We start from the raw sequence: 12,501 nt of genomic DNA, 5'->3' as shown, positions 1-12,501 counted from the left end.
GATACATTCAGTGGATTTCTGCTTACACAACATAGATTCGGCGCGCAAACAAAATATCCACTTCACACACATCCAGCTGCTGGAGAACACAGGACACGATGCAAACAAGATTACTTTTGGACAAGATGAGCTGGGCCAAACACCCACTAGGGAAGCTGGTTTATAAATGAACACGGTGCTGCATGTTCCAATGCAACCACATGATTCCAGCTCATACTCAAAGTATGGCTGGTGTGAACATTTAGCACCGAATGTTAGAGGAAAACTGAGCGTTCTGTGTTCTGTGTTCTGTCTTATGATGCTACCAGCAGCTGGTCAAAGCAAATGAGCATCAACAAGATCCCATTGAACCCTTTTCTTCACAAAATACATTCTAAAAGGGCCAATGAACATCAAGTGGTGTCAAGTATTTGTACTTTTTGTAAAAGGAAATTAAAAAAACATAACCAAAGATAAATCAGGGGATACTAATCAAAAGTGTTATTGTTTCAGATTTAGAAATAATGTTTTTTTTATGTAAATGGCCACACAAAAGAATTAGACTACTACTGAGAGTCATAATAGGGAAAAGGTTACTACATCATCACTAAGGGACACATTACAATGAGACACCTGCAGAGCAGGGCTGCTGAGAACTACCTGAGTTTTATTTTTTTTCCTTTCTAAATTTTCCAACCTTTTTTTTTTTGTCTTTTTGTCTAGTATACAATCATTACAAGGACGTCTACGACCTTGCACACGTCACCTGGTGCAGCTTTGCTTTTTATCTCTTTAAGCCGTAATAGGCCAGCAATAAAATGGTGGACAAAAAAAACCACAGGGGCCCAATAAAAATAAAAACAAAACACCGAAAAAGGAGTGCAGTCAACCGATCACATGCTCAGCAGCCATCACCACACTTCATGGATTCTTAGAACAAAGACACGGATTGCTAGTTTGTGCTGGAGAAACCTAGCTGCTTCTCACATGACAGTGAGAGAGTCCCCATTACTTGGTCAAACACAAAATGGCCGCCTTCTGGCTTCATCATGGTTTGGAAGGCAAATCCATCCTCAGGAGGAAGCTTTTACAGCTTTGCTCCCTAAAGTTACAGAAAAGAACAATATGTTTGCCCATGTTAGGCATACTTGAGGGAGTTAAAGTAAATGAAGCACTAATGGCCATGGGAGCGCCGGCATTAATCTAAAAACTCTGTCTCCATTGTTTTTAGGAATCAAGGCTTGGCTGGCTGAACAGGTTGTGCTCTGCAGAGCCTCTTTAGAACAGGAAATACAATCGCAAAGGTCAAAAAGGTTAATCCCATCCAACACAATCCTAACACACACATACACATCTTTGGGTATATATTTTGGTAAAACCATCCCAATAGTCAGCTACCCACCCCGTCTGAGTTTTTCAACACCTATCTGAGAGACGTCAATATAATACAAGGACTTTTTAAAGCATGCAACAAAATGACAAACAAATTAAAAAAAGTTTAAAATACATGTTTCCTCTTTAAGAGTGAAGACCTAAGGATCTAAAGATAGAATTCTGTAGTTTAAATTAAAACGGCTGCAACATGAATGAACATTTCACAAGTAATACTGAAAAGCAAAAAAAATAATATAATAATAATAATAATCTTATTGGTGTAACTAGATGTTGAGTTCAAAGCAGCTGGGTCTGTGGAATCAAACTGGCTCGCCATCAATGTGCCAATCGCTCCACTCAATAATGAACCTGGCTGATGAAACGCATTAGGCGTAATCCTCTGATGCGTTTGTTCCGCCACAGAATGGTTGAGTTTAGACTCAAGGTCCTCCACAACCAACATCAACCGTTGTAAAATCCACACGGAAATGTTGGTAAATTGTGCAGAAATTAGGAGGCAATTTTTGTGCATTGAAAGGCGGATGTGTGAAGTTCTTAACTCTTTAAAAGAGGCCACATTCTCATTCCCTTACCCCTTGCACAAAGTACCAAACTACCAGTTGAGTGTTTATCATCATTATGAGATAAAGATAAGTTGGGCCCAGCCCTCCTAAGTGCATCCAATCAGAGAGAGAGAGAGAGCAAGAGAGAGCAAGATAGCAAGAGAAAGAGAGAGAATTTATCCTTGGGTGCTCGGAGTTAACATTTGTATCTTTGATCTAATGGTCCAGTGACATTTGTCGTCTACAACAGCGTGGTCCCAGTGCCAACCCTGTTTGGCACAGAACTCTCACCGATCATTTTTGGCACAATGCTTTCATCTGAAAATAGTTTCTTGATGTTGGCAGTTGGACCAGGCGTTTTACAGTAGATTCAACGAACCAAAAGCTGCTCAGGGATGCAAGATGGAGCGATAACCATGATACACATTTTAGTTCAACTCAAGACAGTACCATGATCTTTGGTCCTAGAGCTGAGGGACAATAACTGTAACAGGAGGATACAAAATAATGAGGTATATTTGTAATGCATAAATATTTAATGAGGTATGCTTAAATTAAAGAGTAAAAATGAGGTATTCAGAATGTGTAACAAGTTGAGGTATTTGAATGTTTAAATGCACAGTAGTTATGAAATACACACTTGAGGTATTCAGGAGTTGAGGTAAACAAGAAAGGAGGTAAAACGGTCCAGAATATCTGAGATATGACGATGTAGATCCTGGCCCTCTCCTCAGAGGCGAGGGCCGGTCGGTGAATCTTTTCATAGGTCCCAAGATTCGTTGCTAGGCTAAGGACTAACAGAACCATAATTGTCTAGTGCTGGAACACCGATTGAAAAAGGGCAAGAGGATTCAAAACCCCACAATGCTATGCCATTATATTGGGATACAAAAGCTAATCTCAGATGTAACTTTAAGCCACTGGGCTGTCTAATAATGATAAAACTGGGGCATCGTTTGATGGGCCGAGGCGATAACTGCAAGGGGGACAATGCGGTTCTCTTTGGTGCAGGTGTCTTCTGTTCTCTACGCGAACATCTCTTCAGAGAGACAAAAAGGATCTTCTTTCAAAACCTGCCTCACACAGCAACAGGTCGTAGCAGGCTGTGGAAGGACGCAAACCGTGACCAATGCGCTCTTTAAGCCTAACATGGACAGTGCCATGAACTCAACTCCATGGGTTGTATCAACTTTACAATGATTATTTAAGAAAATATTTTTTAAAGGGGATTTTTTTTTTCAGGTTTCTTTAAACTGCCAAATGTACAGTTGGCCATTATGCAGAAACTCTGACTTTGGTTGACTCCAGTAGTTGGTCTACAGACCTCCATCTTTAGAGGAATCGTCTACTAGCTCTCAATCTGGAGAGGTCTCTTCCACTCAGAGGATCAATAAATAGGGCGGTGCTTTGTGATCACACCCTCTCATTGGACTAAATCCCTGGCCCCAGGAGCCATGGGGGGTGGCTTTCAATCCCAATCTAAATCCAAAGGATTGTAATGTTTGGCCTTTACTTGAGGTCATCCACATCCTCTGGACGGCCACATTAGGGTCTACCTGTGAGGCTTTTGTCACACAGCATGCCTCATCAAAAAGGTGTCATTCAATTAAATGATTAAATCTCTGCTCTACGATTCAGAAAATTCAGCACCAAAATCCTGCGGTGGGGACTCCCTTTTAGAGGAGACGCTGCTCTCCTTGGATACTTGTCTTTGCATCTTATTTATTTATGCAACCGACACACGTTCTCTTATTTGATCAAAGACATGAGTTCATCTGGTTTTAGGAGTCCAGATTGGGGGCGGGGGTGTAAGCATGATCAAACATTTTTGATTATTTTCTCACAGGGAAACTTAGTTATAACTTATTCCAGGGATCATTTTGGAGATGATTTCCTAAACTTGATATTTGTCAATAAATTCATCAATTCAGCATTAGCTAGGCAAGCTAGAGGGAGAGAGCCGGAAAAGTAATGACAAATTTCAATCAGTCCTAACGCGACCTGAACTAATTTTGATTCTATCCGTTTTGGCTTCGCTTCGCGCACTCTGCTGAGGTTGTTATGACACTACGAACTTCACAGAGCCCCAAAGAAAGCAAAAAATGTACTAGCCTAAAAACATGAAAAAGGACACTCCTGTACCCTAGTGTCCTCTCTGAGCAAAGTCCTCTAATGAGAATAAATCCCGCAGCCTCTACTGCCGTCTGAGCATTGTCTCAGCAACAACATTCAGGAGGTTCACTTTAACTCAAATTCAAAATGCACAGCAAGAATTCATTTAATCCTGTGCAAATATCAACTGAACAGTCTATTCTCTTAAATAAAGTACAGAGGTAGGCTTTTCTGCTTTGTAAAACTTCACGGACTAAAACCTCTGCTCGGTGACTATGAGTACATTCATAAAGAGCTAAATGAGGTAGGTGTGGAGCAGAGGGTACAAGATTTCAAGAAAAGTGAAAAAATCCCTGAGATGATATTAAGGAGCGCTCACAGAGAGAATTCAGAGCAGCTGAGACAGAGGAAGGAAAACATGGCTTGTTCTACTGATTATCAATTTGTAGAGGTCCCCTTCGTCTTACATACCACAGATAGCTCATTGGGAATATAGTAGTGTAACTGAAAAAACGAGCCATAGTTTTAATTTCCCTTTGCTTCAGCATGCTCTCGATCCTCTGAGCTTGCCTCCTGTTGTGTCTGTTGATTCATTCTCTCGCCTCCATTTCCTTCATCGAGAAAACTGCAAAAGGGCAAACGGAGAGAGAGGATGCAAAGATAAACTTTGTTAGAACTTGAGGATGCGATTATTTCCAAAGTCAACCACTACGATGACCCCGTCAGGCGTCACTGCCACACCGGAGGGGCGATCCATGTGTCCAAAGCTACTCCCCTGTGTGCCAAATTTGCATAAGAAGTTTCCATTGGGCTCAAACACTTGCACACGGTGGTTGCGGGAGTCGGCCACAATGATCCGGTTCTCCTGGTCCACCGCGACGCCCTGGGGGCGCAGAAACTGCCCGTTCCCGGTGCCCTCGGAGCCCAGAAAGCGAGCTGACTGGCAGTCCGGTCGGATGACAAGGAGCCTGTGGTTGTTGAAGTCGGTCACCACCAGGTGGTCTTCGTGATTGAAGGCCACTCCTCTGGGCGAGTCAAAGTGTTTCCACAGGGCCCCCTCAAAGCCATACTTGTTGAGGAAAGAGCCGTCGGGGGCAAAGAGCTGCACACGGTGGTTCCGGGTGTCTGAGACCAGGATCTTACCCTCAGAGTTCACAGCCACATCCCAGGGATAGTTAAACTGCCCATTCTTAGTACCCTTTTCCCCAAACTTCAGCAGGAACTGGCCCTCAAAAGTAAACACCTGTCAGACAAAGCAAATGTCTTAGGGCCCAACATGTTTACATCTGCAGTAGAGAGAGTGAGCATGAGGAGCTGTGTATTTACATACACTACCGGTGACAAGTTTGGGGTCACTTAGAATTTTACATAGCGCTCCATTATAGACAGAATACCAGCTGAGATCAGTTGTATTGTTTTAGTAACTGGGGCAGATTCCAATATGTGCTTACATAATTGCAAAAGGGTTCTCCAATGTTTTTAAAATGATATCAGATTAGTGAACAGAATGAGCCTTTGGAACATTGGATGAATGGTCGCTGATAATGGACTATGTAGATATTGCATTAAAGATTAGCCACCCACTCAGATCAGCTGGTATTCTGTCTATAATGGAGTGGTATGGAAATGTGTAAGTGAACCCAAACTTTTGACCAGTAGTGTACATGTATGTGGGTTTACAAGTTTTCAAACGCTAACATGCTACATCTTTTCTGTGGCTTTTGGACTTTTTGAGTCACATTTAAATACAACAGAATTACAGCAATTATAAAAATTGGCAAGTAGGAATGTGTTATGTTCATACCTGCACACGGTGATTGTCTTTATCAGCCACAATGATTCGCCTCTGACTGTCACACGCGACCCCTGCTGGACGATCAAACTGACCAGGCCGAGAACCCAGAGAGCCAAACTTATGGTGGAAGGCACCGCAAGGCTTGAAGATCTGGAGAGGGCAGCACCAAATACATTGCTTATTGATTCCACTTCAATGTTCAAGCTCTCACATTATCCAGCATGTCTAAGTAATGTTCAAATGTGGCCATGTTTTTGGGTAGGTTTTACAGACTGTAGACTCTCCTCTGGCTTTTTGGAAGCACTCCAATGTATACCCAGCTAATTTGCAAAGCAATACCCATGTGGAACCACTCAAGCATGTAAGAGTGTACGGTAACTTTTTAGGGCCTTCCTCAACATTGAGGCCATTTGTTCTAGTACATACAGTCCTATATTTAGTTATCCTATTTTCAGCGTTTATCACTTAAAAAACCTTTTAATGACAAGACATCGGAGTGATAGTGGGGTGTATGTGTGTATTTGTGTGTGTAATGAACAAAGTTTGCTAAGCAGACTGCTATCTAAACATTTCGGCACAATAAACCGTTAAGGTAGCACAGCTTGTGAGTGAATCATCAGAAACTACATATAACTACAATTTAATTGAGTAGGATTTGTACAAAATATGATTTTTTCTTTAGTCTGTAGGATACAGATTCTTGAAGCCACAGCACCACAATACTTAAGAATGGTTTGACACATATTTTGCACCCCCACGTGATTTGGATATTGTACTAGTCCATATTGCGACTTTGATGAAATTGCAATTAATTGTGTAGCCCTTAGAATAAAAAAAAAAGGGACAGAGCACCTAGATGCAAAAAATGCTCTTTCACATTTGCTTTACCCACATTCATTGGCTTCATTGTATTATTATTTCCTTACGTGTCACAAATAAAAATGATGTGTGAATCTGGCCAGGTATAGAGAAAAAAGGTTATAACAACCAACTCAACATACTTTTGACAGTGCGATTACGAGAGAAAAACAAAGAAGATTATGCTCTACCTGTATGCGGTTGTTGCTGCGGTCGGCCACCACCACGTATCCCTCCTTGTCCACGCTGATGCCCCAGGGACGACACAGCTGACCATCTCCCTCCCCCTCGCACCCGAAGGAAGAAACCTGGGAGCCCAGGGAGCCGTAGCTCCTCCCTGACTTCACGGTCACCTTGAAGGGGCTGCCCTGGATGTGCTGGTTACAGACCAACACCGACACAAGGTGCTCCCCCTCAGTTTTGGGCAGGTAGCTGACGGTGTAGGAGCCATTCTGGTGGTCCGTTACATCCGCTGCAGACAGGTTATTGTCTGGGACTGACATGACTATCGCAGACACCGTGTCCCCGCCGGAAAGACGTGGCTCGCCATCATGGTCATATCCAATCACAGTGAAGGATGCGGGCTTGCCACGTAGCGCACTTTTCAGACCCTCACCATGGGCTTTGGTGACTGGGGCAAAGGCTCCACTGCTGATTAGGCCCATTGACTGGATAGCTATGTACAGAGCCTGTGGGAACAATGATGGAACACATTGGATTTTAAAGGTTTACTTAGAAGAAGAAGAATACATGTATGTGATACCCAAAGTTAACCAGACATAGCACCTCTAATATTACCACAGGTTCGGTAAACATGGAAATGGTGTCATAATATTAAAACCTATCCAAACTTTAGGCGCTGACCACTTGGCTATGATCTGCAGGGTCCCAGTGCCTACCTGGTCTGGAGGAGTGAACATGAAGCGGTCATCCTCTTGCGCCTGCAGCAGGCTCCTCAAAGCCTTGAGTTCATGGATCTGGGTGAGCATTCGCTCTCTGGCCAGCAGCACGTCGAGGTGGCGGCCCTCATCCAGCACCTGGCTGACGGCCGCGATGGTGCTGTCTAACTTGGTCAGACTCTGGTGCAGTTTCTCCACCTGCAGGTACAGCGACTTAGCCTTCACCTGACGGATTTTCTCCACCTGAAAGGAAACACAACCAGAGTGCAAAATGTTAAACAAAAGGTTTTTTCTAATTGTTCAAACAGCATAGAAAGCACATGACGGAGCCACTTTATCGATCAATTGAATTATTCTGTTGTAAAATATGTTTAATATGCACAGGTAACGCAGGCAGCCAAAACACAGAGACATAAATTCTCATACTAAGGTTTTCCTGTAAAATTGAATGTGAATTTAAGTCTCCTGGTACCTCCATACACCAGCCTGTTACTAGCAAGTCTCCCCACAGGATGGCAGCAATGTGCTGACCATGCCAAGTCTGTCAGATGGTCTTGCAGGAGGAGGTTAAAATGTGGGTGACATGCAGCTAGCGAGCACCAGTGTGTCAATATTAACCAGTCGGGTAGAATGCAGGTTAAGCAAAGAGATGTGAGGTAGCAGAGGTAGTTGCAAGATATATGATGAAATGTATTTGAAGTTGACTTAAAGTTGAAGGGCATGGTGGAGATAAAGTGCATTATTGATTCCAGTTTTGAATTTAAATTGTAGTCGATTAACAAAATGTAAATAATGGATAAGTCATTAACTTCTAGAACCTCACATATTTATTCCTGTGTAATAAGTGTTAAGGACTCAGTGAATTTCAGAGGAAGGCGGTTGACTGATTACTGGGGAGTTTGTTGAATTGAAAAACACACCAACGATGCGTTTGCTCGTGTGTTGTTGCTTTCTTTGAGCAGAAATTCCACCCTGCAAAATGTATTACTTTTACTATAGATTAAGACGTATTACATATTTTAATTGTAATGCAATATTCCTTAAATGGAAGGGCATCATTTATGTATATTTCATAAAAGCTAGAGGGTTGCGGTTAGTCCACTTTGCATCACTGATAACCTCTTTTAAACTATTTAAAATCAAATGTTGCAAGAAGAAGAAAACAATGTAGAACATAACATAGTACAAAGAATACTATTTAAAAAGTTACTGGGGTCTTGGGCTGATAAAACAAAAAAAATGGGTACAAAGGTTTTACTGGGGTGACTTATTCAGCTAAGTGTAAAAAGGAAATTTGACCGTCACTTAGCCCCGACACATTTCTGTTACCGTGAGAAACCAGATAAAGTTATAGTCAGTGGGAATAGAGCATGGATGAGGGTGGTAGAACCTGAGAGGCACCGATTGGGCTCTTACTTACTGTCACCTAACAAAAAGAGAATAACACAATAGCCTGACTGCCTCTATGGATAGAATGACTTGATAGTAGGGAGGATCTTTGAACGACACAAAGGATCCAAAAGAGAGGGGTCTTTTGTTAATAAGTGAACTCCAATTTGCATATGCAAGACTTGAGTCTCACATATGTGAGACTCAAGTTATACTTTATAGTAACTGAGGACAAAGACTCAAAGTCAGGCTTTCTAATGGACAGACAGACATATAGTTTTAATTCCTCAGTTGAAAACACTCATTGGTAGTATTGGTATGCATTACAGAGGAAAACCCAGAAACACAGAGAAGGGGAGACATTGATGTTCTTTGATGTAAAAACTAAGTTACGACCTCACAATCTAATTTATGCCTGACACACCCAGCCTTCTTTAAGTAAAATGTTTTACCCGTGAGTCAAATTACGGGGCTTTTGATGTCATCTCACAAATCCTATACCTTGCATGATTTGGGAGTTTTACAGCTCAACTTGAAAGCTTTTTGCATTTAAGCTGGCAGGTAAAGAGAGTGCAGCATACTGATAACATGACACCAGTGTGGCACTTTTATTGGGTTGAAATAACCAAAGCGTTTTAAATTGAACAAGGGATCTAAAAGATTAGTACACTTGTCTCTACACCTGCTATGGTTGCCTGTAATGGCTTTATCAGGTCAGGGATAAAAAGGGAGTCCCTTTGTGGTGTAAAAAGGATTAAAGCGGGAACACTGGTAAGTTAAAACCTTCATGCTGACACTTTGACTGACCCACCCACCCACCCACACACACCCACACCCACACAACCCCCCACACCCACACACACACTAAGATCTGAGTGAGTAAGACACAGGTCACTTTTTACAATGTCACCGAGCCTGCTCTCAGGAGAAGAAGAGAAATGAGAGTTTGGTAGACTGGTGGGTGTTGAGGTAAATCATTGACTATGTTGCGTCAGGCCCAAAGAAACACATTTGCACATGTACATAAATGCACAAATACATTTTACTACCTGGTTTCAGTTATAATTGATATGATGCAAATTTTGGGTGTTAGAGACCTAACTTGGCGTACAATGCCGTGCATGTACAGTCTCCTTTTTATGTGGTAATTTATTTATTACCAAAGGGTTAGGGATTTGGCTTAGCCAGGGGTGAGGGGGGGTCAGGGATGAAGGTTCTTTCTTTACCCAAAACCCCACTCATTTGCTGGGTAACCTTAAACCTGGGAGGCCCTTGCAGAGGGTTCCTGAAGCACAGAGTGCAGGCTAAACTGCCAACTTAAAAACAGGATCTTGGTTTTGTTTAGCTTAAACCAGTATAGAGAACACACCAAATGCTACGTTCAAGGCATACATTCTTATTCCCTTTGCGTAGCTCTGTGTACCATGATACACAGTTAAGATAGACAGTTTGGGGTTTAAACTAATGCAATTTGAAACCACACATCAGTTCAAAGATCTGAGCTTAGTCTACCAGTGATTGGCTTGCATTATGTGTGTTGTGGTGTACACTCACCTATAGGATTATTAGGAACACCATACCAATACTGTGTTCGACCCCCTTTTGCCTTTAGAACTGCCTTAATTCTACGTGGCATTGATTCAACAAGGTGCTGAAAGCATTCTTTAGAAATGTTGAAATTTTATTTCTATTTTGAGAAAGGCTCTAAACACAGCAAAGGTATTTGTTTGCTTTTTTAATGCGTCTGTTACAGGTGGTAATACATTGAACACGGTCATTGTAATAATCACAACACGCTGTACAACGTGCAAGGCACAATAGCAGTATTGTATTCAAGGGTCCTAATGCAGATAGGCTATTTCATTAGCACCTGGGTGAAAAGTAAAGAAAACAGTGTGACAGAGAGAGTTGACCTGAATGTCTCCAAACGAAACAACACTTCCCCATCTAGGACCTGATTGGACGCTAATGAGCATGAAGATAGCAGCTCACCTTCCACAGTAGTTCACACTCCCTCTCCTCCAGCGCTTTCTTGTGTTTGAGCACAAGGGCCTTCACTTCAGTCTGCACCACCTTGGCTTTGATCTCCACCTGCTCTGCCATGGCCTGGACCTTCTCCATGCTTAGCTGGGGGGAAAAAACAGCCATGTTATCTCACTGATGTGCCATAACACTGTGTCCGCCTTATTTGACTATTACCTGAACCACCGATTTCCAAATTTAATGAATGATCACTTCCAAATAGGGGTGGGGGAAATTACTAAATTCTTAGATGCATCACGATTCTCTCTAAAACTATATTTTTTTTTATACACCTTGTACAAATCAGAAAACATTGAATGTAAGAAGATGGGATAATGGACGACAACTTAAAGTTTAGAGTGCAGGAAGACAAAATAAAAAAAATGGCCAGAAGGGAGAAAAAAATGAAATTTAGTGTAGAAAAACACATGATCTAGTAACACATAAAATAATTAGGCAAAATATATGTAGACTTTTCATCTACTTTATCCGATAACATCTGACCATCTCATGTTTCATGCTCTGGGAAGCCAATTCTCCAACTTTAAACATGACTGGGCCTCTTTAAGGCTTAAGCATGGAATGACTCCACACTAAAACTTCAGTAGACAAAACATTTTATCGAAAAAACTTGTGTGAGAAAATACTGTATAGGTCAAAATCTAACAAACTTAGATGTAAATGTTATATACCTATACATCTGTTTTTTAAATCACGCATGGAAATGTACATAAAATAATTGTTGCATTGAGATGCATAATAACAATGAGTTCAGAATTGAATTGTTGGCCTCTGATTCAGAATTGTAAGGTGCCAAGAGCTTCCTAGCCATATTGCCACTGATAATGGGCCAAAGAGTCTAGATGTGGGGTGGGGTCAAGCAAAGATAGCTCTCACTCTGCAGTGTGACAAAGGACCAGACAGGAATGTCTAAATGGTCAAACACAGCACCACCTGGTCTGTTTTATTACTCAAATGGGATTCAGATGAGCCCCAGAAACAGGATGCAGAGGACTAAAGAAACATTAAAAGAAAGGACACTGTATTTGACATCTTCCTGGCAAGGGACTGCACAAAGACCTGCTCAGTTATTTTGTGATCTATTCTTTTCCCACGTTTGGCCTTTAGAGGCTGAAAGGGAAACATGGTTCAGGAATAGGAAGTCACTTCACCCAGCACAAATGACACAACTTCCTGCTGGGCTGATAACCTACTCAGTCCTGATTAGGGCTGCAGAATTATGGCCGAAATGATAATCCCGATTATTTTGATCAATATTGAGATCACGATTAATTATCACAATTATTTGTTGATTTTAACACACATGGGCTATTTATAACTGTTTTCATATCCTTATTCCTCTGATGTTGAAGTTATATGTTGTACATCCTTACAGATAAACCACATATAAGAAATTAAAATTATCTGAAATAAAAAGCCTAGGCGATACATGTTTTTTTAAATGCATCTCTGGGAAAGCTCCTTGGACGTATACACACAGTTACACACG

General features: G+C 41.6%; 1 protein-coding gene across 1 annotated transcript in view; it reads right to left on the bottom strand.

Moving 5' to 3' along the window:
- Window positions 1–659: 659 nt before the first annotated feature.
- trim71 (tripartite motif containing 71, E3 ubiquitin protein ligase) overlaps window positions 660–12,501 on the bottom strand; it is a 32,586-nt gene continuing 20,744 nt past the window's right edge. Inside the window, exons 3-7 of the mRNA XM_034892045.1 lie at window positions 10,962–11,096; window positions 7,581–7,823; window positions 6,873–7,370; window positions 5,833–5,973; window positions 660–5,271 (exon numbers count right to left, since the gene is read on the bottom strand). Of these exons, the coding sequence (XP_034747936.1) occupies window positions 4,699–5,271; window positions 5,833–5,973; window positions 6,873–7,370; window positions 7,581–7,823; window positions 10,962–11,096 (1,590 nt within the window). The 3' untranslated portion in view covers window positions 660–4,698. The remainder of the gene's footprint in view (window positions 5,272–5,832; window positions 5,974–6,872; window positions 7,371–7,580; window positions 7,824–10,961; window positions 11,097–12,501) is intronic.

This window comes from Etheostoma cragini, chromosome 14 (assembly GCF_013103735.1).
Source record: "Etheostoma cragini isolate CJK2018 chromosome 14, CSU_Ecrag_1.0, whole genome shotgun sequence".
NCBI lineage: Eukaryota > Metazoa > Chordata > Actinopteri > Perciformes > Percidae > Etheostoma > Etheostoma cragini.
Note: the sequence above shows the minus strand (reverse complement) of the source record. Positions and strands in the feature narration are given on the sequence as shown.